General features: G+C 49.7%; 8 protein-coding genes across 8 annotated transcripts; 6 read left to right on the forward strand and 2 right to left on the reverse strand.

The window, feature by feature from the left end:
- Window positions 1-254: 254 nt before the first annotated feature.
- Window positions 255-737, reverse strand: An01g03070 (mitochondrial 54S ribosomal protein mL41; the record flags this gene model as incomplete). Its single annotated transcript, XM_001388704.3, has 2 exons — window positions 255-476; window positions 555-737. The coding sequence occupies 2 exons, from the start codon at window positions 735-737 to the stop codon at window positions 255-257; spliced, it is 405 nt and encodes a 134-aa protein (XP_001388741.1).
- A 320-nt stretch (window positions 738-1,057) lies between these two features.
- Window positions 1,058-4,067, forward strand: An01g03080 (uncharacterized protein; the record flags this gene model as incomplete). Its single annotated transcript, XM_001388705.1, has 2 exons — window positions 1,058-3,796; window positions 3,885-4,067. 2 exons carry the CDS (start codon window positions 1,058-1,060, stop codon window positions 4,065-4,067), a joined length of 2,922 nt encoding a protein of 973 aa, XP_001388742.1.
- A 1,799-nt stretch (window positions 4,068-5,866) lies between these two features.
- An01g03090 (uncharacterized protein) lies at window positions 5,867-9,058 on the forward strand (the record flags this gene model as incomplete). Its single annotated transcript, XM_059746807.1, has 6 exons — window positions 5,867-6,028; window positions 6,082-6,610; window positions 6,666-6,775; window positions 6,824-8,551; window positions 8,607-8,668; window positions 8,722-9,058. 6 exons carry the CDS (start codon window positions 5,867-5,869, stop codon window positions 9,056-9,058), a joined length of 2,928 nt encoding a protein of 975 aa, XP_059603145.1.
- A 3,574-nt stretch (window positions 9,059-12,632) lies between these two features.
- On the forward strand, window positions 12,633-14,080 carry An01g03100 (uncharacterized protein; the record flags this gene model as incomplete). Its single annotated transcript, XM_003188481.2, has 3 exons — window positions 12,633-13,013; window positions 13,091-13,941; window positions 14,008-14,080. The coding sequence occupies 3 exons, from the start codon at window positions 12,633-12,635 to the stop codon at window positions 14,078-14,080; spliced, it is 1,305 nt and encodes a 434-aa protein (XP_003188529.1).
- Window positions 14,081-14,754: 674 nt separating this feature from the next.
- Window positions 14,755-16,482, forward strand: An01g03110 (mitochondrial 37S ribosomal protein uS7m; the record flags this gene model as incomplete). The annotated part of the gene is made up of 5 exons (XM_001388708.3): window positions 14,755-15,102; window positions 15,221-15,553; window positions 15,626-16,044; window positions 16,117-16,144; window positions 16,342-16,482. 5 exons carry the CDS (start codon window positions 14,755-14,757, stop codon window positions 16,480-16,482), a joined length of 1,269 nt encoding a protein of 422 aa, XP_001388745.3.
- Window positions 16,483-17,220: 738 nt separating this feature from the next.
- An01g03120 (uncharacterized protein) lies at window positions 17,221-20,279 on the forward strand (the record flags this gene model as incomplete). Its single annotated transcript, XM_001388709.3, has 5 exons — window positions 17,221-17,303; window positions 17,462-18,725; window positions 18,784-19,903; window positions 19,967-20,108; window positions 20,243-20,279. The coding sequence occupies 5 exons, from the start codon at window positions 17,221-17,223 to the stop codon at window positions 20,277-20,279; spliced, it is 2,646 nt and encodes an 881-aa protein (XP_001388746.3).
- Window positions 20,280-20,980: 701 nt separating this feature from the next.
- On the reverse strand, window positions 20,981-21,917 carry An01g03130 (uncharacterized protein; the record flags this gene model as incomplete). Its single annotated transcript, XM_001388710.3, has 2 exons — window positions 20,981-20,987; window positions 21,139-21,917. 2 exons carry the CDS (start codon window positions 21,915-21,917, stop codon window positions 20,981-20,983), a joined length of 786 nt encoding a protein of 261 aa, XP_001388747.1.
- Window positions 21,918-23,531: 1,614 nt separating this feature from the next.
- An01g03140 (uncharacterized protein) lies at window positions 23,532-26,065 on the forward strand (the record flags this gene model as incomplete). Its single annotated transcript, XM_059746831.1, has 7 exons — window positions 23,532-24,025; window positions 24,795-24,824; window positions 25,270-25,318; window positions 25,437-25,471; window positions 25,502-25,571; window positions 25,925-25,975; window positions 26,024-26,065. 7 exons carry the CDS (start codon window positions 23,532-23,534, stop codon window positions 26,063-26,065), a joined length of 771 nt encoding a protein of 256 aa, XP_059603146.1.
- Window positions 26,066-26,577: the final 512 nt, after the last annotated feature.

The following is a 26,577-nucleotide window of genomic DNA, read 5'->3' on the forward strand; positions in this document are numbered from 1 at the left end:
ACTGTACATAGAATACAGTCCACACAAGCCAGACCGGCAAATAAAGCATGCAGAGCCGATCAAATTCAGTGATCGCTACCCAAAGAGCAACACTATCAGAACAGCATCGACTCAACTCCGGCGCCGCGTCATTTCATGCCTGATGTAACCGCCAAACTGTGCATGGACGAAGGGGGTATGTATGATATGCCTCATCATGTCCGAAAAATCCGAATGTCTTTCCCTCTGGAGGACTGCAACGACTGCGATGCCGATTATTGACGCGCAGGCTGAGTAGTCGATGACTGTTCCGTTGCGGCCTCAGAGTCCAGACGCTCCTGTTCCAGAACTTCCTGACCGTTGTCCGAGGCCCACATATCGAGATAGTCCTTTCCGCTGAAAGCCCGTTCAAGGGTAACGATCCTTCCGCGCTTCTCGACTTCTTTCGTGTACTTGGATTTCGTGGGAGGCATACGCTTGGTCACGAAGGGGGTCAACTATATCATACATATCCGTATTAGTCTTTCAATCCCAAGGTAAAAGTCAATTGAACATCATAGAAGGTATAATCCCACCTTAAACTGATCCAAATTCTCAGGCACAACGAAAGTGCGGACTTTTTTCCAATCGATCACATATGACCCGTTCTTCGCAAAGTAACCCATCGATCCGGTCCGGTTACCCTTGTAGTAGCCACCAAGGACCTGTTTGGTGGTCAGGCGCAAGCGCGCCAACATGGGCTGCGAGGGCTTGAACATGGTGGGCAGGCAGGGAGGCAATTGACGGTCGGTGGGTTGCGGAGGTAACAAGACGGAGCGTTGGACAAGATGTTCGGGGAAGAGTCGATAGGAAGGCTCTTTCTGGGCGGCGCTAGAGAGGAGTAGCTCCGCCCCGCCAAGAACATTTTTCGTGGTCCGCATCGGAAAAGTAAAAAAATCAACGGCTGCATCTTGACAACTTCTTGCGGTGCGTCGTCGCCATTCAAGTCATTCTTTCCTTTATTTTATTTCCTGGGATTTCTCTGAATAGATTATCATTTACATAAAATACAGCTCAGGAGCTGCGACACACGCCCATCATGCCTCGCAGGCAAACGCAAATGCGCGGTCCCAAAGACCGGGACCAGTCCTTGCAGAAATCGAAGAAGCCCGCACCCAAGAACAAGAAGTCCGGAAACTACCTAAATGCATTTGCGATCGCAGAGAGCGAAAATCCTGGAAAACTGGGAGTCAAGCGCACCCGTCTAGGCAAGGAGGACGAACCTTTCAAACGCAAGCGACACAATGCTCGAGATGCCGACGACTCGGACGGCCCGGATTACAGCAAGCGCCGTCGCACTGGAGACGATGAGGCGTCGGAAATGGACTCGAATGCTGGTAGCGATGGCGAAGGACACCGGTGGAGGATTGGTGAGGTCGGCAGTGACGATGACAGCGAGTTGGACAGTGACGAAGCCATGGGTTCCAGTGATGAGGAGAGGTTCGAGGGCTTCACGTTCCGCGGCAGTTCTACGATGAAAAACAAACCGAAGCAGAAGGCCCCGGAACGCAAAAAGCGCACTCGCGAAATTAACTTGTCCGAGGACGCTGAAGTATCAGAGGACGAGGACGATCTCGAAGACGACTCGGACGACCTCGGAGAGGATGCGATAGACCTGACTACGGCTTGGGATATGAACATGGCAGAGGAAGAAGAGGAAAAGGCTAAGAAGGCCAAGTCTAAGTCTAAGCAATCGGCTGAGAGCGATGAATCGGAAGAATACGACTCCGAAAGCGAGGACAGCGACTCGGACGACAATGACGATGAACTGCCATTATCGGGAGACGACATGGACGAAGATGAGGTGGATGAGCATGGTCTTTCCAAGCTACAGAGCTTTGTCAACGCTATGAACACCGAGGGTACTACGAAGACAGCACGAAAGACCGGTGGAAAGCAGGAACAAGGGGCCCCTACGGAGTTCGGTCTGACTTCTACGCGAAAACTCACTATTGCCGATCTTTTGCCATCAATTACAGATTCTCGCCTCAAGAGTTCCCTCAAGCATGTCGACGCTACTACGACCTCAAACACGAAGACGTCCGGTGTTCCTGGAAAGCTGGATGCGCCTCTTGCAAAACGCCAACAGGATCGGCTGGACCGAGCGGCCGCATATGAGAAGAGCAAAGAGACTCTTGACCGCTGGCTGGAGACTGTCAAGGCGAACCGCCGAGCCGAGCATCTTGTGTTCCCTTTGCCTGATCCCGAAGCAAACCAGACGCACCGGATGGGTGCTGCTGAACCGCGCACGGATCTTGAAAGCACTATCCAAAATATTCTTCAGGAGAGCGGGCTTATTGAAAATAATGGAAAGTCAGCGGAAGAACAGGTGCAAGAGTTTGAAGAACTCCAGGCGCGGAAATTGCCTATTGAGGAGATCAGGGCTCGCAGGGCGGAACTACGGAAGCGTCGTGATCTGCTCTTCCGGGAGGAAGTACGCGCCAAGCGCATCAAGAAGATTAAGAGCAAGTCGTACCGTCGTGTGCATCGCAAGGAGAGAGAGAGGCTTGAGCAACAGGAACGACAGGCTCTCTTAGAAGCCGGCGTGGACCTGGATGAAGAGGAGAGGGAGAAGAACGATCGCCTGAGAGCAGAGGCCAGAATGGGTTCGAAGCACAAGGAGAGCAAGTGGGCGAAGAGCCTGAAGCAGACTGGTCGGACCGCTTGGGATGAGGACGCTCGACGTGGCACGCAGGATCTGGCCTTGCGGGAGGAAGAACTACGGAAGAGGATCGAAGGAAAGCGCGTCACCAACGGCGATGAAGACTATCTTGGCTCATCCAGTTCTGAGTCCGAAGACGAGGACCCATGGGATGAAGAGGCTGGGTCGGATGCTGAGAAGCGCAAGATCCGCCAGAAGCTTAGCCAGCTGGAAGGTGACGATGATGCTGACACAGAGTTGAAGGGGCCCCACGCCAAGCTCCTTTCGATGAAGTTCATGCAGAATGCGGATGCTGCGCGTAAAGCAGAAAATGATGCTGAAGTTCGCCGTCTCAATCGGGAGCTCCACGGTGAAGAGTCGCAGTCTGAGGCGGAATCCGAAGTCGGTCGCCGGAAGTTTGGCCGCAAGAAGGAGGAGGCGAAGACAGCAAAGGAATCCAAAGCGAAGCTGGCTCGGAATGAATTCGAAGAAGCACCGGGTTCTGATGATGAGGCTCAGCAAGAGGCGGATCAAGAGGTCGACATTGTTGTTGACCGTCCCGCAAAGAAGGGACCGGCAGCCCCCCAGAATAAGCCTCGTGGTCGTCCTCAGAAGGAAATCGCAGAAGAAGAAGATGCTGCTGCTGTGGAGGAGAACCCGTGGCTCGTGCAGACGAACCGCAATAACCGTCGCGCCATAGTGAACGACTCACAGCAAACCGTTGACATCACGCTAGATGACGCGAATGCCAGCAGCGGTAAATCGAAGAGTGCACCCAAAGCCCAAAAGGCATCAGCACCTAGCAAAAAGAAGGTTGATGCCGAGGTGTACGGTAGCGACGATGAGGAGAGCGTGCCGGTGCTTCTCAAGAACCATGATCTGGTGAAGAGGGCCTTTGCGGGCGATGAAGTCGTGCAGGACTTTGAGCAAGAGAAATTCGACACCATCAAGGAGGAAGACGATCAAGTGATCGACAACACCCTCCCCGGCTGGGGTAGCTGGGCTGGTGATGGCATCAGCAAGAAACAGCAAAAGCGCCAGAAACGGTTCCTCACTAAGGTCGAGGGAGTGAAGCCGGAAGACCGGAAGGATGCCAAGCTCTCCCGGGTCATCATCAACGAGAAACGGGTCAAGAAGGTAAGAACGACGATCAGTCGGGCTCTAGCGCGTGTGATCCTTATTCTTATTCTGTGCATGATAAACTAACGTCTGCTGTTTCGTCTAGAACACCAAGTACATGGCCACGCAGCTCCCCCACCCCTTCGAAACGAAGCAGCAGTACGAGAGATCGCTCCGTCTGCCAATCGGTCCTGAATGGTCTACTAAGGAGACTTTCCAAAATGCAACCAAGCCACGCGTGATGATCAAGCAAGGTGTCATCAAGCCGATGGAAAAGCCCATGGCTTAATGTATGTGGTGGTCTGGCTACTACGAGTTGGCAGTCATGGTGGGTAACTGAATAGACGAGAGCAAGGCATCTTGCGAGTCTGGGGTCTTTTGGTGGCGTTATTGTAGAATTAAGTTTGGTCATGATACCAAGTCATTTTAAGATTTCTCCGAACGATGGGGTTATTGGTTCAGAGGCTGAGGCTAGAGGGGTTGTTGTCAAGGTGATGATTTTTGTGTCATCCCCGCATCAACCGGATTGTTCGTAGCATCCGATCTGCAGACCAGCACTGGTTTCAAGTTGTTTTAGTGCTGGACCCTTTTTGCAAGGCATTAGTCTCCGGGGTTGGTCACCCCCCTTTAAGGTTGTCGAATAAGCAGTGTTTTGGACCCAAGATGATCAGGTCTGGTGAGTCCCTGCGCCGTGATACTCTCTTTCCCCGATGCGGTGCGGTTTCCTTAGATTGCAGGCCACATGGACATCGAGATTCGGTCCGACTTGGATCCATGGATATGAGCAAGCCACTCAGAGAGCTATTCGCGTCCCTTGCAACGACGAGTGACAGGGTGGAATGCCACGACGGGCGTTGGCCGGGAAAAAATCAGAGATGGAGCATTCAATAATAAAACTTACTACATTGACTTTAACCTTGGCGTATAGGTACATTCCTTGATGCCTGGGGAGCATACGCCTCCCAGACCAGGTCTGGGAAAGGCAGCCGTGAGATGGAGAAAGCCACAGAGAATCAGATCGTGGAGCATGAGACACTTGAAACCGGTCGCAAGGCTGGTCGGACAGTTTTCAATTTTGTTCCTTTGGTCAGAAGGTGAAAGATGAGAAAGTACTTTCGTTCTTAGGAAAGTATATGAGCCTTGGGAGATGCTCCACTTGTTCTGGTTTACCCGCACCTTCAAACAGCGACAAGCAAGTTCATCCATCACCCGTTCCCTCCCTCCTCTTCTCTTCTCCCCCCCTTCAAAACCACTACTATTAGTTTATCTGTTCACACTAGCAATTCATCCAAGACACTATCAACAATCATTTGCCCCTCCATCGGTTATGCCGATTAAGTACGATTAATCTGCCCCCTTCATCAGCTGTCTCAATCATCCGGCTGCAGTAAGCTTCCTCTCCCCTGCACATACCCGCCCGACTTCAGGCAGATGGTGCTCTGCATGCGCCCCCGGCTGGCAGAGCCCGAGGATGGTGCATTCCGCCCCCCTCAACCCTGCATTCCCCGTGCTATGTTTTCGTTATGCCTCGAGGCCTGGGATCAGACACCACAACATTGACCATTGTGCAGATCGACGCCTCGTAATACCTCGTTGGCACTTGTTCCAGCCCGCCAGTGTCCGTCTGGTATCCCTCTGCACCGGGGCCGGAGTTTTGCCCGGGCCTGAGATTCCTACTGGCTGAGACCGGAATCTATACTCAACCTAGGTGAGCTATTTCACTGCTATTTGAAAATGTCTTCCGCCGCTCGATCTGCTTCTGTTGTTTACTATCCTTTCCTGTCCCTCCCTCATATACTGGAGCCTGTCTCTGGGGTGTTCCGTACACTCAGTTATCAGTCCACCAAAGGAGACCTAGAGATCCATCGTTGGCCCCTTCATATAGTATCATTCTTGTGGATGACTCCGTTGCGATCATTCTTGCTGTTTTCTTTCATGTTTTGATCCACCTCCTCAACCAACCCTACTGGCTGGCCACTTTCATACATACTAGCCCTTTGGCCTTGGGACGTGTGGAGGGATTTAATCCGTCTACTACACTTTTCAATCTTGATCTTTCATTCTAGAAAGACGGCACAGACCTTCACAATGGAGAGGAAACACAGATGGGGCTCATCGTTCTTGCTAATGTGGCTTCTAGCTGCAGAAGGAGTATACTCAGCCCCGAGACGCTCATCTTCAACTGCGTCTCCAAAGACGCAATTTCCACCAGGTGCTGAAACTGAAAGAATACTCCCTGGTACAAACGGTGTAAGTGCAACGTGACTTAACCATCATGGAGTCGGATTCTAATTACCATTCAGCTCTATCCGACTAGCCTTGAGCGCGAGGGTCATCCGGTGCTCCCAACCCCGACATCGACGGGGAACACGAAAGATCCTTGGGGACTTGATGGGCTGCTTGAATCCTTGGGCGATACCGCAGACCTCCCAAACGAATTATTGAGCGAGTTTCTACCAGGCTGGGGCAAGAATTATCCAGTGACCGTGCCGGTATCAGCGTATAAACCGGCCAGCGCGGAAACGACTAGCTCAGCTACGGAACCACAAACGCAGCCGGAGACTTCTGATACCTCCACGCCGCAGGCTCCTAGCCAAAACGTGCCAGAGGCGACAACCGACTCTTCCCAGGTCAGCAGTCAAGCTTCGAGTACAACAAGCCTCACCCAGCCTTCGAGTACAACAAGCACCACCCAGCTTTCGAGTACAACAAGTCCCACCCAGCCTACGAGCTCAGCGAGTTCAGCCCAGCCTTCGAGCTCAGCAAGTCTGACCACGACTGCAAGCCAAACAACGCAAGCGGATAATTCTATCACTTCAAGTGTTGTCCAAGGTAAGTTTTTTCAAATAATATATGCCATATAATATCTGACATGCCTTGGCGTTAGCCTCAGTTACACCAATGTCTGGTCAGGACGTATTTGTGCCATTGGCGACAACCCCATTCCCGCAAACCATCACAGCGCGGAACGATCATCCGGTGCCTAAGAAAGGAATTGTATGTATACCCGAACAAGACCTGTCAAGACTTGCCTAACGACCATAGGAAAATGTCACTACGCCAATTGAGACAAACAAGTTCTACGCTGGACTCTTCCTCGGGTCGCAGAGCAATACTACCTTTACCCATCCGTATGGTCTCTCATGGGCGAAGGGAAGCGGGAATGCCAAAAGTTACGGAATGGCCATTTCCCACAACGAGGTTAATGTCGTTGCAAATGGCCCCACCAACGCCAACATTCCTGGCAATCCCATTTCGTACTACATCAATCCCATTGGCATCCAGCATATGATCCTTTCAGCCACAGAACTCAACACCTCAACTGTGCTGACTGCAGAGAACCTCTTGCCATTCTCCGCTGATGCTGTTCTGAGTCCTACTCCCGGGTCAAGCCAAAGGATAACTATTCCTCTTGTGCAGGGGATGGGTTTCGTCACAGGCATGTACAACAACCTACAGCCCCTGATTCAAAGTGGTGTATTTTTCAGCAAAGTCGTCACTGCTTCCTCGCCCCGGATTGGCATCTACAAATATAAGGTCTCTCTGGCGGATGGAACAGAGTGGCTTGTTTATGCCATCCCTCAAGATGGAAAGGATCCGGATTTCCGCTTGGAATCTAACACCGACTTCCGTGGCCCAAGTGGATGGTCTGGGACCGTTCAGATCACGAAGAACCCAGCAGGTGATTCTGGTGAGAAGCTTTTGGACGGATCTAGCGGTGTCTTCGCTCTGGAGGCTGCTGTATCCGGGTCGGTTCAGGACAATTCTGGTACATACAATCTGGCATTCGCGAAGTCAGGGAAGCAGCTGCAACAGACTCCACTGCTTATGTATGCTCTGCCGCATCACGTCGAATCGTTTGATAACACCACCAAGGGCCGCATGACCAGCATCACGCTTCGGACAACGACAAAGGGTAATGCAACTGCTGTAGTAGGAGAAACTTGGACGATGCTGGAGCCGAACCTTCCAACTCAAATGGGTTTCGACCCGTGGTCGGTATCGGCCGGTAACGTGAACAATCTGAGCGCTGCTGCCAAACAAGTCATCCTATCTGTGGCGCCCACTGAGCTCAACCAAAGCATTGACCAGCAGTCAGACCTGAATAGCATGTACTACAGTGGCAAGGCCTTGAGCAAATTTGCAACTCTTGTTTACACAGTGAACAAGCTAGGGGGTAACCCTGACCTGGCAGCTTCGGCTTTGCAGAATCTGAAGACCGCCTTTTCTCGCTTTGTCGACAATAAGCAACAATTTCCGTTGGTGTATGACAGCGTTTGGAAGGGTGTGGTGTCCTCTGCCAGCTACGGAGGCGATTCTGGCGCTGACTTTGGAAACACCTACTACAATGACCACCACTTCCACTATGGGTATTTTATCCATGCCGCTGCCATTATTGGCTCGCTCGACTCGACCTGGCTCACGGATTCCAACAAAGCCTGGGTGAATATGCTTGTCCGTGACGCCGGAAACTCGGCCGCAAACGACCCATACTTCCCATTCTCGCGCTCTTTCGATTGGTACCATGGGCATTCGTGGGCGAAGGGTCTGTTCGAGTCGTTTGACGGCAAGGACGAGGAATCAACCTCGGAAGATACCATGTTCGCGTACGCACTGAAGATGTGGGGAAAGACGATTGGCGATGCCAGCATGGAAGCCCGCGGCAACCTGATGCTGGGCATCCTCCGACGAAGCTTGCACAACTACTTCCTCATGGAGAGTGATAACAAGAATCAGCCTGCGAACTTTATCGCCAACAAGGTGACTGGAATTGTAAGTTTCTGGCCCGACCCCAAGTCCGTTTACACGCAACTGACAAGGTTCGAAGCTGTTTGAGAACAAGGTGGATCACACTACCTACTTTGGTAACAACCTGGAATACATCCAAGGGTATGCATGTCCTTCGTACGTTTCTCTGTTTCGCATGCTAATATAGTCAAAAGTATCCACATGTTGCCCCTCTTGCCTTCGTCTCCATATGTACGGAGCCAAAACTTCGTTCGAGAGGAGTGGAATGCACTCTTCTCGGCCAATGCCACCGATCCAGCATTGAACGTCACTGGCGGATGGAAGGGTGTTTTGTACGCCAACTTGGCACTGATCGACCCTGCGTCTTCGTGGAACTTCTTCGCACAGTCCAATTTCGATTATAGCTGGATTGATGGAGGAGCGTCACGCACGTGGTATCTTGCATTTGCAGCGGGTCAGTATATCCCTCCAACTTCTCAATCAATGATGTTGCTAACCACGTACGCAGGCTTGGGCGGAGGTCCCGCTTAAGGACACATCATAGCGACCAAGCATTTGATATATTTAGTCTGCCATTTTGGAGTATCCAGCGTTCCTTCACAGGAAGATATGCAGTCTGTGCTGTTGATACGTTTTTGTTGGCGCCGTCTTATATACCTGTTCATATATCCGACTACCCTGTGAACGTAGTGATATAGATGTTTATTAATGATTTTACCTACATTGGCATTGATAGCAAAGAAGAATATCATCCACGATTATCAGATTTGTCGGCAGTACTACGTCCTAGCGCAGACGGCAACAGTAAACCTGGCCATTTCCTCAACACCGCCACTCCGCCGCAACTGCGACGAGGTAAATGCACTAGCATAGCCCCGATGTTCCCCAATCGTAAACCTGGGCTTCATTTAAGATAAGAAGAAAAACGCCGCCGCCTATAGCCTTGTAACAAGGCTGTGTAGCCTCCTGATAAGCTTATTTATTGCGAACACAAAGTGGGATGTGCCCCAATCACTCGGGATTCATGTGTCCTGCAGGTGGGGGGCTGCGTGACTCCGTTTAACCAGTACACACGTAGTAGTTCTTATGCTAGGCTGACTGATTTGGGGGGCTCTGATGTGATCTGATAACTGAGATGCGAAATACTACTAGTGATTACTGTGGCTCATGGACCTGCTAAGACCCTTGACTCACCCTCTCATCCCTGTAGGTAGCTTAGGTAATTCTGCTGAGTTGAAAAATGCCACAAACAAGCCACAGTATCTCCATCTCTCTGTTATCTATATCTAAGCAAATCTAATTTTTTTAGACTAGCTAGCTAACTAAATAACTAACTCACCAACTAGTAACTTGTTCAACACCTCCGATCCAGCTTAACGATAGAGAGAATGCAACAAATACTATGATTGGTGGCTGCAAAGCAACCGGTGAATGGGAGTGGGTCAACCAGCAAGGGACGGGCTGGACGGGAAAAAGTGTGCACGGATCAAGTTGGGTCTGCTCTAAGCAAGTTCCGTGATCCATCTGGCAACAACATATTTCTTCGAGGCTTGAAGTTAAAATTCTTTTAGTTTGTTGATAGTCTTGATGGCTTGACTATTCAATTAACGTGGCTGGATGTCTCAGCCGCTTTTTGATTGTGAATCATACCACTGTATGTATGTATGTATATACTGTATGTACTGATTGTGTATGTGACTGTATCCAATCCGAGGGGTGTGCCGTTAGTCAGAGATACATTGTAACTAGTTAACCTACAACTTAGCACTGGTTGTATACGAGCATCACAGTTACTGAATAAGGGAACTGATTACTAGTCAGCTGGTGCTGTGGTAATATCATTAGGTAGTTGGTAATTCATTGTTGGTGTCTCGTTCGTTGCTGTCATCTTCTCAATATCTCCGGTTTTCCAATATTAGCATTGAAATCGGGCGGGTTGTACTCTGTCTAGCAACGTGTTGCGACTATGCGGGAGACTGAACTTAGACTCTGCAAGTCTCCCAGTTTCAAAGCCCGATAACCAGCTCACCATCTTAAATGCGGTCAAACCCAACCAGTTGAACTTACAAGTGGTTCCAGAACTTTGTGTGCACTGTGAAGCCAGTAAGCCGAACGAATGAGCATCTTACGTCAAAGGGGGGCCATTCCCCTGAAGGTGGGCCTGATCGTGGCAGTGCAAATGCATAGTGAGTGGGTTTTCCACCATCATCCGGTGTCACGGCAGTCCAGGAACCTGGGAATTTAGAATTATCAGTATTTTACTGTGAGAAGGAACTCTGGCACGGTGGGGGTTTGTTTGATTCAGGACGGATGCTAGTTAGCTATGTAGAATTATCATTGCTGACCTCTTCTTCATTTCAATTAAAACTGCATCAGGAGTCGAGTTGAGATTCAGATTCAGATTCAAGTGATTGAAGGTGGCTGGAGCTGGAAGCATCAGAGCATCAGCCCCACCCGGATTAGTCCGGGACTCTCGTCACAAACAGCCGATTCCTGCTGCTGGTGGGAAGCTCAGGCTCTATCGATCTATCCTCTGCATTAGTCTACATCACCATTACCCAGCATGGAGAAGCTGGTCCGCACACTTGTGCCTATCACTCTTCACACCCAGTAAATCCCCCCATATCCCATATCCCAACTTTTCAGTCCTTCTTTTCCACAAACTTTCCTTTTCCATCAAGTACGGAATACTTCCCCAATCCCATTCCCCGGTCGGCTTCGGGCAGTATCCTCTGGTCCCAATTGTCTCCCGCAAAGTGGTCAACGTCATCGTCATCCAATTCCTCCATTCTCTCGTTTAAAAGTACCCTTCCTGCCCAGAGTGTTAAGTTAAAAAGATTTTCTAACCCGTCCCAGGTAGCATTACGACCATCACTACGAGTAACTACTTTACTCTTCCTCCAACTTAGCCCCCCCACCCCTGCTTCCATCACACTGGCAGCTTTCCACTCTTCCCCCTCCATCAATCCCTGGAACGTTGGATGATCTGGATTGAGGCTGTGCTGCTGCCTCCTCCTTTTGGTCCAAATCCCTCAGTCCTTGGTCCACCAGAATTCCCTCACCAACCAATTACCGTGGCCAGTGGAACGTCCGGAATCGTGATCACTGCTTAGCGACTCTTTCGACTACCACTAGAATCTGTACGGTTTGGAGTACGTAGCCACCATCTCTTGGCCCCTGTACCTTGCAAAAACTCCCTTTCTTTGGTTGATCCTTCACCCTGGGGTAAAAATCTCAACGTGTGCACGCGTCGCACGGTTCTAGCCATTCCTTATCCGCCGTGTCCAAGCCTGCAAGGTGGCTTGTGCTGTGATAATCCTTTGCTAAACGCAAGCAAAGTTCAGAGAAAGCCTACCCACGCGACAAGCCACACCATCAGACTTGCTCCTCCATCCGATCACGGGGGTGCTACATTGCCAATCGACTGTTCATTTCGATTAAGCCCCGTTTTCCAAGAGTCGACTGGAAAAGTTTAGATCAGAAGACCCAGTCGTTCATATCGCTTATATCTCTCAACCCCCGTTTGTTGTGGTTCCAGATTGTCGCCACAGGACTTGACATTTCCCAATGGGTAAGTGTTAGAGAGAGAACCATCGTTCCTTAGCACTCCTCATCCATGTTTCGAGTCCTGCTCCTACCTAATTCTTAATTCCCGTTTCCCCACCTCCAGTTTCTTCACAGCTACGTTCCTCTTATTCAGGTATCACAGTCCTTCCATTCGTTCGCTTTTCTATCTCGCTTTTTGACCCTCTTGCTTGCTATGATCGGCACGGCTTGTTGTCTCTTCACGCACACTTAGATCACTATACTCTTTGGCAGTATATCCGGTCGTTTATAAGCTTTTCACTTTCCCCACTCCTTTGTTCGTTTAAACTGCTTTGTCGTGTCAACTCGCCTTCCTTTCCTATTTGTTTTTCTGACAGCACCGTCCGCGGCGAATGACAACCGTTGCCAGCCTTTGTCTCATCTTTTCACATCTACCCGCCTGGTCCTATTAGGTGCCACGCTCTGTAGACTGGGCTAACAAAATTCCCAACCTGCCTTTACAGCGACCAACAATATCTTCAAGTCATTTAGACGCTACTCCTGGGGCCCCAAACGGAGAATGACGGGCTTATCATCAGAGAATGGTTCCACGGAGCCTGATGAGAGAGCAGCATTGCTCGGTGACATTGCTCGCAGTAACTCCGGCCTCCGTCCGCGACAGCAGAAGCTTCACTGGTCTCACTGGCCTAGACGGGTGGCTCATTTGACTTGGTCGACTCTCGTTCGCGATTATGTCAATGTCCTGCTCATTTTTGTGCCACTCGGTATCATCTCCGGTGCTCTCCATTGGGACAGTACTGTCATCTTCACCTTGAACTTTCTCGCAATCATCCCTTTGGCCTCTCTTTTGAGCTTCGCGACTGAAGAGCTGGCAGCTACTATGGGTCAAGCCCTGGGAGGCTTGATGAATGCCACTTTCGGCAATGCGGTTGAGTTGATCGTATGTACATCTCTGACTTTTGTCTGAAGTCTAATGTGTTACAATGACCCGGCGCTGACAAGAATCGCTACGGATAGGTCAGTATCATTGCTCTGAAAGACAACCAAATCCGCGTCGTCCAAGCCAGTATGCTTGGTAGCATCCTGTCCAACATTCTGCTGGTCCTCGGCTGCTGCTTCTTCGTCGGTGGTCTCAAGTACTCGCAGCAATCTTTCAACAGCACGGTAGCGTCGACAATGTCATCCCTGATGACTGTTTCATCTGCTTCGCTGATCATTCCCGCCACCCTGTACGCCTCTTTGAGTGGCTCTAAAGATAAGGAGCAAAGACGTGACAACATTCTGATCCTCTCGCATGGAACTGCTATTATTCTTTTGGTTCTCTATGTGATGTACCTTTACTTTCAGCTCAAGTCGCATGCAGAGCTCTTCGAAGCAGCCAACGATGAGCTCAACGATACAGAGAACCAGGGTGGCGAAGTTGAAGAAGCCGAGGAGGAGGAGCATTTGCTCAGTCCGTGGGCGGCCACTGTTGCATTGATTGTCATCACGGTCTTGGTTGCTATCTGCGCCGACTATCTGGTTGGAAGTATTGACAGTATTGTGACGAAGACTGGAATGAGTCGCACGTTCATCGGTCTTGTTCTTATTCCCATTGTTGGAAATGCCGCAGAGCATGTGACCGCTGTTGTTGTTGCTTGGAAAGGAAAAATGGACCTTGCCATTGGCGTTGCCATCGGAAGCAGTCTTCAGATCGCTCTTTTTGTGACGCCATTCCTTGTCATTCTTGGATGGATCATGAATGTGGATATGACGCTACACTTCCATATCTTCGAGACAATGGCCTTTTTCATCTCTGGACTGGTTGTGACATTCCTGATTCAGGACGGAAAGTCGAATTACCTCGAGGGTGGACTATGCTTGGGAATGTATGTTGCTCCTATACCGCTATATTGTCTCACTCACCTTTGAGCTTTTATACTGACCCATCCCAGGTATCTAATTCTGGCAATTGCCTTCTACATTTACCCAGACGATGTCAACGAGGATGCCCTATTCAACCACTAATATGTTGTTCAATGGGTTGGGCACCTTATTGAGCTGCTGCCTATCAGCCGTCTCCGCTCACTATTCTCATTTTCCATCTGTACTCCTTCGTCGTCTCTCCTTAATCCTGTTTAACTCGAAAATGCCGTTGTAAAAAGCGAGCTAGCTTCCTCAGTGGGTTTTTGTACAGACATGCCCAGTTGACGTTTTGGGCATTTTTCACGTTCTACTATGGGAGGTGCTTTCTTTGTTTCAGTCAAGCTGCGGGCCAGTACCAACGTATGCCGAATAGGCTACAATCCTGTATTTCAATAGGCTAAGAGCCAGGTTTTCAAATGTCACCTTAACAACTTGAGTCTCTGCTGCGGACCGAAAAACGAATTATTAGGAATCACGCCTTTGTCAGTAGCACCAACCTCAGCTAGGATGGTTTGTCTGCTGTATGATTCAACTCTTAGTAAAACTCGTAAATAATTGTGTAGAAATCGTCACTTCGTCATCATTGCAGTGGAGGCATCGCATCAAATTCCTTGATCCAATGAAACTCTTGGCAGCGGCTGACTCAGCCGCGGATGTGGAGAGGAAAATCGTTCGCCGGCCATCCAAGGCGAGAGAGCCAGATTCGGGTCGATGTGACTACCTCTTCCCATCCTCCTTGACATTGATTGTTCATTGAGGGCCCATTATCACACACCATGCCGCCGCGTCTCAACCTTTTTACCGCACGGGCGGTTCCCGTTCTTCGCCAGTCCGCCAACAGCTCGGCGGCTTCCCGACGCAGTTTTGCGACCATCCTCAACACCAACCGGCCTTGCGCGGCCTCGACCGGCCATGGCCTGAAATCCGGCCTGTCAGCTTCCGTCCGGGGACAGAGGAGGTGCAACTCCTCGGGCTCTGATGGTCAGGATAGACCCAAGGGCCCGACCGAGGACCCTTTGCCCCATGTTAGCGAAGAGGCCGCGGAGGTCAGCAAGATCATGGATAAGAAGTGCGATGGTACTCCTGCTAGTCCTGAGTTGGAACAGGGATCGCCTATTTCTGAGGTGCGTTTCTTTCTTGGATGTCGTGTTGTGGCTGTTGCTGCTGCGGCTGCGGCTGCTTCCCTGTTTTGACGCTCTCCCCGCGGTATCTGGGTCCTTATTGACTATTGTCTCTGCATAGATCCTGCAACGTGATAAAGAGGCCCTAAAGCATATGCCCAAGGTCATGCAAGACCAGATGAAGCGTCCATCCGGTAGCCGTTCATTCTCGACGTCCGCTCGCCGCCTGCAGCCAGAACTTCAGGGAAAGGAATTGGACGATGCCTCGGCGTCGGTCGTTGCCAATATGATCTCCCAGGTTAACCAGCAGGCCACGGAGCTGCACCCTGGACTCAAGTTCGAAGCGCCCCAGAATCTTCCCAAGACCGAGAACTTCCGCAAGAGATATGAGACGATAGTGGAGCAGTTCACTAAGCTGCTGATGCAAGATGGCAAGCTGAGCAAGGCTCAGAACGTACGTTCTACTATGCAGAGTGACCTTCTTTTCTTTGACAGGATCAGGACTGATTTTGACTTTCTGGGTTAGACCATGGCATTCATTCTGGATCACTTGCGCACTGCTCCTCCCCCTAACATCAACCCCCGGCGCCGCTTGCTCCCGGGTCCTCCCGCTCCTCAGCTCCCTCTTAACCCCGTCCTCTATCTCACCTTGATTGTCGACTCCGTCGCGCCTTTGCTCAAGCTCCGTCAACAGAAGGGTATCGTTGGTGGTGGTGTGTCTGTGCAGGTCCCTTCTCCTCTCGCGCTGAGACAGCGCCGGAGGACCGCGATCAAGTGGATTATTGATGCCTCTGACAAGCGTAGGGATGCTATTTTTGGCCAGCGCGTGGCTAATGAGCTGGTTGCCGTTGCTGAGGGCCGCAGTGGAGTGTGGGATAAGAGAGAGCAAGTGCACAAGCTGGGTGTGGCTGGCCGTTCTAACCTTGGATTGGTTGCGCGCCGGAGGTAATGTACTTATTTTAAGTCTATTGGAGTGAGAGATGGGAAAAAGAGCCATTTCTACTGATGATATCAGAGGGCGTTCGGCTACATTGTACCTATGATGGTATGCAGTAGGGGAGCTAGAGAGATGGGATAGTTGGATGGGTGTTGTATATTATCTGAAACCTGTACCTCATTTTCTTTGACCGTTTTTGAAAGCATTTGGATTAGAAAATTTACGCATAATTGATTCAAGATGGAAGGATCGGATGATATATTGGATTGTATCTGAAATTACTGCTAGTACATAACAGAAGATAGTGTGAAGTTGATGCGACTAATGAAGTCCTCGACTCCGGCCACGAGCCAATGACACGGGCGATGACTAACAGCGCTAGTCGCGGCTGGGTCCCTCTCCAATCCCGGCCAATTCTGGCCCCCCGTAAAGCAGCTTATCTGTAGCTTCACCGATCAGCATTGCCTGCCTACTCGCGATCTGTAGGATGCACTTCATCTCCTACAGGTATCTTTCCATTGGCGTGTTAAGCGGCATGCTACATTGACAGCTGGATCGGGTGCAATCCCTGTTCTAGACGCGTGGGGAGGGAAAGTCTAACGCCGATCGGGTATACTATTCCTGCTGGCGTCCCGTGCTTCATAATTCGTTCTCCCCGATAACGACCAACGCACTGCAGATAACTACCAGGCTAGTATATACGACCATCAACTAGCTAGCGTTAGCGGCACGACTTGAGAACGTGGAACGTCGCCCATCCAACACCCTCGCACAAATACGCTGGACATCCTCCGGCCGCTGTCTCTGCTGCCCCGCTCTTCCCTGCCTCTTTCCTCCTGTCCAACACCGTGTCGTCGAATGCCGGCGATCGAACCTGGGCACGCATCGCTTCTGCGAGGGGTGCCTCTCCCGACGATAACGACGTAACCCCAAGCGGCCAGTCTATTGAACTCGGCCAGTATCCTGACACACCTGCCACAACTTCCCGCCAGTCTCACGCGACTCTTCCTCCTACCCAGCTGACTGACCCGGGGTCTGAATCCCCTTCCTACCATCGTACAGACCACCGGGAAGGTCATCCTCAGAAGCCTACACTGCGGGAGAAACCGGTTATCATCAAATATTGGATAGAAGCTCTTCGTCGTCACCCTCACCGCCACCAGACTAGCGGTTCCGCCGACAAGATGAAGTTCTCTCACAGCATCCAGTTCAATGCTGTGCCGGACTGGAGTGCTTATTATCTGGCTTACAGCAACCTCAAGAAACTGTACGTCTGCTCTCTCACACACTCTCTCTTTTCTGTCCTCCGCCGGGGGAATACTCTTCTTATATCGCGAATGTCACATTACACTCCGAAAGTGCATGTTACATTGGCGGAAATTGTCTCTGTTGAATGGGTCCCTCTAACTGTTGTCCACTGTTCAGGATTTATTCTTTAGAACAGGAAGTGCATCATCGATCGGCCGGACATGAACATGCAGATGTTGAACAAGCCCCATTGCTAGATGGCGGCAGTCTAAACACTGATGCGATATTCCGTCGGGCTCTAGATGCAGAACTCGAAAAGATTTGCTCATTTTATCAATCCAAGGAGGCGGAGATATTCACTGAGGTTGAGGACGTCCTCAGAGATGCCGAGGAATATGCGCACAGGGCCGATACTATGAATGTCGATCCCATGAGTGACGCCATGATCAAGGGTCGCACAGCCAGTTCAAGCTCTAGGCAGCGGCCGGGGAGCATTGTTCGTCGGGTGCCATCGAACCAGGAACGGCGTCATAGCGCATTCAGTGAAACTTTGGCCGATGATGATGATGACGATGCAGACAGTGACGACGAACCTGGGACGCTGTCGAATCAATATCGACCGCAGTCGCATGGCGCCGAGTCTAGCAACCCGGATGGTAGTCGTACGGACGACATGAGGGATTCTGTGCTCTGGGGGGCTGATTCCCGGCTTCTGGGCTACAGCGGTCCGTCCGCGCACCGCGGGGGTGCACCCGACGAGCATTTTTCGGACCCAATCGTCGTAGACCTCTACAATGCCGGGCTCTCGCTGAAGAAGCGGGCTGTTGCGGCTTATGTTTCCATCTGTGGACTCAAGTCGTACATCCAGCTTAACAAGACTGGGTTCTCCAAAGCACTGAAGAAGTACGATAAGATCCTTGACCGCAATTTGCGTCGAGAGTACGTGAATTCGGTCGTGTCTTTGACGTATCCCTTCAAGGATTCTACCATGGAAAAGGTGGATGACAACATTCGCAAAGTCGAGGAGGTCTACGCGAATGTCGTCACCACCGGTAACATTCCCCTCGCCAAACGTGAACTCCGTCTGCACCTCAGGGAACATGTGGTGTGGGAGCGAAACACGGTCTGGAGGGAAATGATTGGCATCGAAAGGAAGGCTCAGGCTGCGAACGTCGGTATTCGCAGGACGCTTCTTGGTGGAGATGAGGATCCTTCCAAAGCACGACGCCAAGGAGACGAGCAGGAAGTCATGCCCAAGATGATCCGGACGCCTTTTGGAACCATCCGAATCCCGCAGTGGCTCTGTAGTCTGAGTCTTGTCACCCTCGTTCTCATCCTGCTTGTGTTTGGCATTTTACTTTCGGTCCCGATAATGGAGAAGCCTGAACAGCAGAATTGTCTGGCCATGCTTGTTTTTGTCAGTTTGCTGTGGGCTACAGAGGTCGGTTTTATGCCCTGCGTCTCTGTTCATCGACTGACCCAAGCTAATTTCACTGCAGGTTATTCCTCTATTCGTCACATCGCTACTCATTCCTTTCCTCGTCGTGATGCTCCGTATCATGTTGTCCGACAACAAGCCTCACGAACGCTTAGGCCCCAAGGAAGCCACCGCCGCTGCTTTCAGCGCCATGTGGACGCCAGTCATCATGCTGTTGCTCGGTGGCTTCACCATCGCTGCGGCGCTTTCCAAGTACGATATCGCTCGTCGTATGGCCATGTTCGTCCTGAGTAAAGCCGGGTCCAATCCCAACATCTTGCTTCTCACCAACATGTTTGTGAGCATGTTTCTGAGTATGTGGATCAGCAACGTCGCCTCGCCAGTGCTCTGCTACTCAATCATCCAACCTCTGTTGCGAAACCTGGAGCCCGACTCCAGCTTTGCCAAGTCCCTTGTTCTAGGTATTGCTTTGGCCGCCAATGTGGGCGGTGCCGCGTCGCCTATCGCGTCTCCTCAAAACATCATCGCTTTGCAGAATATTTATCCGAGCATGAGCTGGGGGACCTGGTTCTTCATCTCACTCCCGGTGTGCATTCTGTCCATTGTCGCCATCTGGATGCTTCTGGTGCTCACCTTCAAACCCGGTCGTGAGACGGCCGTCGCCATCCGTCCCTTGAAAGACAAGTTCACTGGAGTTCAGTGGTTCATCAGTATTGTCACACTGTCAACCATTGCGTTGTGGTGTGGCAGTCACCAACTCGAGCATATTTTCGGAGACATGGGCGTAATCGCCATTATTCCGATGGTCCTGTTCTTTGGCACGGGTATCCTCAACAAAGAAGATTTCAACAACTTCCTCTGGACGATCATCATTCTGGCCGCTGGTGGGCTCTGCCTTGGAAAGGCGGTCACGTCTTCTGGTCTCCTTCACACCCTTGCGAATGCGATCCGCATGCGGGTGGAACATCTCAGTCTTTATGGTGTGCTGCTTGTATTCTCCGCCCTCATCCTGGTCATTGCCACGTTTATCTCCCACACCGTGGCAGCCCTGATCATGCTCCCGCTGGTACGACAGATCGGACTCGGCATGGACGACCCGCACCCCAACCTGCTCGTGATGGCGAGCGCATTGATGTGTTCGGTGGCCATGGCTCTACCGACCAGTGGCTTCCCTAACATGAGTAAGTCGCCCTCCACTGACAAGTAATACCAAGAAAAAGTATGCATGTACTGACAAGCTACAGCGGCCATCATGACCGAGGTACCCCAGACGGGCCAGCGGTATCTGCAAGTCCGTCACTTCTTCACACGCGGTATCCCCGCCAGCTTGATGTCCTTTGCCGTGATAGTAACGGTGGGATACGGGTTGATGTACATTGCTGGACTGTGAGCTACGTTGTCACCTGACAAGATGTCAACGCAGACTTACATTAATTGCTTTGCTTTGCTATTGCTTTTGATTTACGTTGTATGTGGTGGAACTGTGAAAGATAATGGGGCTTGATCTGATGCTGATTTAGCCACGCGGCGCGATCTGGTCCGGGCATGCTTCTTTAGATCGTGCGTTTTCATGGTGGATGTTGCTTAAGGTTATATTTGATGGATGGTGGTACCGATTTTACTTTTTTCTCTCTTTTCGTTTGGCTAGATGGTGAACGATAGAAATATACCAGATTGATGCTATAGAATTGAAATGTGTAGGGCTATAGAGACTCAATTCATTATCCTGTACTAGTTATGATACTGACCATTCAATGAATATGGTAGCATGGTAGAAAGGTACAGGTCTGTACAGCACACAACACAGAAAGCAGCTCTTGCACCTGCTCATGCATAACACAAGTAGAAGAGAAGAAAACGGGAAAGAAGCAATATCATCATTCATCAATCGCGTAAGTAAAAAAACAACCACAACCACAAGAAAACAGATCTAGACCGTATCGTGCAACAGTCAAGTAATGACATAAACATATGTATGATGATGAAACCAAAAAGTCACAGATCAAAGAGTAGTAAGAGTAGTAGTAGTAGTAGTAGTAGTAGTAGTAGTAGTAGTAGTAGTAGTAGTAGTAGTAGTAGTAGTAGTAGTAGTAAGACGAAGGTATCGTATCAAAGCATCATCAAGACAAACATAAGAGAGAAGAGAGACTGCGGACCCGACAACACAAGCGGATAGTAACTTGAAACGAGACTGACTTTTTTTTTCCCAAAAAAAGAAAATCCCAGTACTCTTCTCCTCACAGTACACACTCGCTCACTCAGTTCCTATCCGCATGAATTAGCCAGCTGTCCCAAGATGTAGATTGCGCTCGCTCGATGTCACGAACTGGGGTATATCAGATAAATCATAATAGGAGGGGGAGTATTTTGTGCAGTTGGGGGATCAAGGGGAAAGGAAAGGAAAGGGTAAACATACAACAACCCAAGCGTAAGATCACCATGAATCTTGGCCTTCAACTGCACCTCAATATCCAGATTCAGATCGAGTCTCAACCGCAACTGCTCATCCTTGCCTTCCTTCTCTTCCCCGCCGCCGCCTCCACCGAGGATCCCGCCCACAGCTTTGCCGGCACTGCCCGTTACTCCGTTCAGGGCGTTACCTGCTGTGTTCTGGACGAGATCGCCGGCCTGGCCGACGCCGGGGAGGCCACCCAGGGGACCGCCGTCTTGACCCTGTTGTTGCTGTTGGGGGCGCTGGCGGCGCTGGCGACGGGGTCGGTCTACTTGCTGGTTGTTGTCCATGTCGGAGTAGTCGTCTCTTTGGCGGAGTTTCTGGGGAGGTCGGGAGCGGCGTTTACGGTCTTGAGAGGGTTGAGGGGCGCGTTGTTCTGGTTCGGGTTCGGGTTCTTCGTCGGACGATTGGGGTTCTTGTTTGGGTGCTTTGTCTTCTTGCTCTTGGGGTTCTTGTTTAGGTTGAGGTTCTTTTTCTGGTTCTGGTTCTTGTTCTTGTTCTTCTTGTTTGGGTTGAGGGTCTTCGTCCTCTTGTTTGTCTTCTTCTTTTTCTTCTTCTTTGGGCTTGTCTTCTGTGGTGTCGTTGGTGTCCTCGGGCTTCTGTTCTTGTCCTTCCTGATCACCAGTAGGAGGGTTCTCTTGTTGAGGGGAGGAAGGGGAAGAGGTAGTGTTGTTGTTGTTGTTCTCTCCTTCTTGGGAAGGGTTGTTGGTAGAAGACTCAGGCTGCTTGGACTGATCAGACATGATGAAAGAAAGAGAAAGAGAAGAGGGAGCAGGAAATCAACGAGATCTAATACTTCAGCGGCGGTCTGGGGCACGGGGACGTACACTATATAGGGCTCGGCTGGACCGTCCAATGGCCGGGCAATATTTATAGATGCAGGCTAGAAGTTACCCGCGAAATACGCAAGGGAGAGAGATTGAAAGTAAAGAAGAGGGGGGGAGGCGACGTCAGTCGATGTGTGTAAATGTAAGAGAAAATGAGTAAAAAAAATAGGGTAAGATGGGGGGAGGATCAAGCCAGTATGTCATTTGTGCCACTCATTCTCTCACGCTCCTCCACCTTGCAGGCAAGATGAATGAATGGAATGATGGATGACGATGATGATGATGACGTCGCGTGGCTGGGATCTTTCATCTTAGTTTGTTCTTTACGTTTAGTACATCGGAGAATTATTGGAGAGATCGTCGCACTTCGGCCGGGATCGCAAGGGCATCGTAATCTTCTGGACTTGGATGGTTGACTGGAGGGTCATTGTTTCGCTCCTCCAACGGGGGATCCACTGCACGACGTCAGTGCACTCACTCACTGGGTTTAGTTGGTCCACTTGCAAGCCTGTCAGACTTTACCCGATCCCTCTCCCTGTCTCTCTCTCTCTATCTACAAAGTACAGTAACGGTTCTGGTCTACTGGGGATTTTCTTTGTCGCAATTTTGCTTTGAGCGCATGGCAAAAAATATCCCCGGTATATGGCAACTCGGATACGGTTGCCGTGAGACTTCAAGGGATAACCGTGGATGCTGTCGGGAGGTTTCTTGGATCACACGCGGCGGGCGGCAATGCAGACGAGGGTTCCATGGTCCAAAAGTATCACAATCAGGGAATGAGTATCCGAAAGTCGCGATGAAGGCACGTTCTACAATAGAGAAAGAATAGAAATCACAAAAAAAGAGGGTCCGGGCAACGTGGACTCGATGACGATCACTGGCTCGACCGTCATCGGCTGACTTGAGGATCCTCTGCGAGACAATGCCGTTGACTATGATGATGATGATGCAGTCATCGTGATAGTCGTCAAATTAATTAATTTCAAGCATCATTGGGGAGATGGTGCAGTCGCTCAGCCGCTCCATCCTTGCGCCCACAACGTCATCCTCCCATCCTCCAGCCCTGCACGTTGAATCCCCACACCTCCAAACAAACGGCCATACATCATTGCTGGTCTTCTTTTTGCCTTTTCTTTCTTTTCTTTTTCTAGAGTTTAGGTTTTCCCTTTTCTTTTCCCTCCGGAGTGTACTCCCTTACTTTTCCCTTTTTTTGCATGTTCGATTGACTATCAACACTGTCTGTCTGTCTGTTGTGTCCGCTCTCCGGCCGACTGACGAATTGCCCCATCCAGCAATCCTAACGAAGACCAGTCCTTCTGTTCTTCGCCTCCCGCATTCGGGGTCCTTTTGTATGTAAACCAAGTCATGCCGCTCTGTCCGCGTTTTGCCAATCTAACAGTCACTCCGGGCTGGTAGGAATTATATCAATCCCATCCACTACATTTTCTCTCACACCTTAACCCCGCCATCCCATCTTTATACTCCGTTGACTATCATCTTCATCCCCCCACAATCCACTATTAAATCAACATGGCTACCGCTCAGGCTGAGAAACCAGCCACCAAAACCTTTGCTAATGATCCCGATGATGTCTCCGACTACGATTCCGAGGATGACTATTCCGACGACGACACCCAACAAAAGCCTCAACAGCAACAGCAACAACAACAACAACAACGCCGCCGTCGTCGTCCCCAGCAGCAAAATCCCAACGATGAAGACGACACCTACTATTCCGATGAGTACTCGGATGACTACGATGACTACGACGATGAAGATGATGACTACTACGACGACGAGGAAGAAGAGGTCCAGGCCATGGAACGCTACCAGCCCACCACCATCAGCAGCCGCGACAATGTGCCCGCACAACCGATCGCAAACGGCGGCATGCAGGAGGCGGAAGGCAAAACCGGCGATGACTGGGAGGATCAAGACGGAATGAAGTTGAAATTGGAATTGAACTTGGATATCGAAGTCGAATTAAAGGCTCATATCCATGGTGATTTGACGTTGTCGTTGCTGTAAGTACTCCCCTTTCTTCTGCTTCTGATCGATCACATTGATTGCGGCGGCGGGGAGAATTGGCCCTGCGTGCGGGCCAAATGCATGCAATCAACCAAATCACATCACTTAATGTCGCTTGCTACTAGAACGTGATCGAGATCCGATGGTTGACATGATACCCTTTCTCTTTCCAGCGCATAATTTCGCCTCTTTGCCGCCTCCAGTGCAGCATTTCGATCATGTTCACCCCGTCTTTTCTCCGTCGCCGAATCCCGAGCGATGTTCGTCGGTTAACCATTTATCTACCGGCCGAAGTGGTTCGATGGTTCGTTCGATAAATTCCCGGGGGAAGAGAATGGCTTTCTTTTCTTTTCTTTTTTTCGCCACATTGCTGGCGCGCGTGTGGTTGACGGTCGGTCGGGTTCCTGGCGATCGTTGCACTTTTCGTCCATTTCGGCCGGCGCTCGCAAAATCCATTTCCTTTTTCCATCCCTCCATTCCGTTCCGTTTCCGTTATGACGTTTACGAAAGGACTTTCCTCGGTGCTCTTCTGCTCTCAACAATAGCGGTTGTTTTTGCAAATGAATTGCCTTGTATTCTTTTTCTCACATTGCCATTGTCCGGATAGAAGTGGCGACTGCACTTGATTACTGATGCATGCGATGTTTCTATCTATGGTGATGTCAAGGCTTATCTTGACCCATCTACTCCATATTCAGTGTCTGTGCGCACTTATACCATTGTTGGTATGGTTTTGCTTGATCTTCATCTACTTATAGTAATAAGGGTATCTACCTTTGGATTTTATCTCATATTGTAGGTCAGGCTTCCTCCACTTATAGATGGTGTCGGCAACGCCGACCGTAGATATTCGATATTACAACAAAAAATTAGTTCCTATATCCAACATCATCAATAGCCAGTTATCTATTACCCTTCAATGTACTAGACAGAACTCTTGCAGAGCGAATGAACTCATCTGACATCATACCAGATCCAAGAATATGCATCGCATACTTTCTTGCACTCAACAGTGACCTATCAAATCTAATCATGACAGGATACTACAATAACAAAGCTAATCCAAGGAATCTGATTCACTTGCCGCACGAAAATAGAACAACGATAAAAACATATTAATCAGGTAGTTCTATTTCGGTTCCCAGAAATGCATGTGTCGTTGCCACTATACCCTTGCGTAGTGGAACACGGCAGATTAAAGATCCGTATTATTGATATGCTGTGAAACTATAGAACATAGTTCATGCCTTGCTTATAAGAAAAGATATCTCTGGACATTAACTAACAGTGTACGTCTATTTCCTTGGTATATCCACCGTTGAATCCGGCGTCAGGATAAAACTTATATATATGATTGTAAATTATGTTGCAATTCATGATTCTCGATAGGTCTTATGATGAGCATAGACGTTGTCTACTACTTCTCCTTTGTTTATAAGATAGTAGGTAATAGTGTGATACATGGTATTTAGCAATCCTGTTATTGGTCGTAATTCTCAGATGGTTTCTTGGTATTGTGAAGTGGTCGTGAAACGATTCTTTGTAGGTATGCTTGAGGGGAACCATGAGATAGTGGGTGCTCTTGTTGGTGATGTATAATACTTCCATTACTTAGTATCACCACCATGTTTTGAAACTAAGATATCGAGGCAACCAGCCTGTTTGCGTATTTCGTCATGAAAGATACCGCTGGGGGATAGAATCTAATTATTTCAATATGCTGCCAGCGGCAATATGTTAGTACCATATCAGACATGATAGTTAGTTATCTGTTTCACGCTGTAGTTGTTTAAGTCAGTAAAAAGCAGTCCGTTTAAAATTCACAGCTATTGTTCTGTACTGATATCAAACCAAATCTGAGTTAGTAATTAATTGTGCTATACTCAAGTCCGAAGACCTCAAATATATTTGGAGAGGGTGGATATAGTCTAGCTATACGATATACTGTGAGTTTCTAAGAATAGTAATTCACTTTATTCTGCTACATGTTATAGCTCGTAGCCTGTTCATCTAGTACTCATATCAGAGAACCTTGAAGTAGACAACTAGTAATTGCTCAGAGTGAAGTCTCAACTACTAACAGACTTTAATGTCTTTAATTATATAGGGATGCCGATATCATTTGTTACTTGACTAAAAAAATGATGCGATAAAGCCAATGGAATGCACGATTGGTTGGTCGATATTTTGTGGAAATCACTGCGCATCCAACTAATTTGTAAGATCTTCGCCAGCGTATACACATATCTTGTTATTTGGTGGGCACACAGTGTAGTATCGCATGTATCTACTTGCATTGAGACTTTCAAGAACCGGAATTCGCCGTTTTAGATATGCTGTTCTGGCAGGGGATGACCTTATATTTCAGCTAGGTGTAATTGACTGTGTCTTGTCTGAATTTTCAACATTCTGTTAACATTGCTGGGTCGTAGACGCTACAGGATACTATTCAGTTGGGTAACATCCCCAGCGTCCACCGAGTGCCACTGCAGTGCAGAGAAAATGATAAAGTGATGATTTCACTAGCAGATTGAGCTCAGGGTGCTCA

The sequence above is a fragment of the Aspergillus niger genome (genome assembly GCF_000002855.4).
Source record: "Aspergillus niger supercontig An01".
Lineage (NCBI taxonomy): Eukaryota > Fungi > Ascomycota > Eurotiomycetes > Eurotiales > Aspergillaceae > Aspergillus > Aspergillus niger.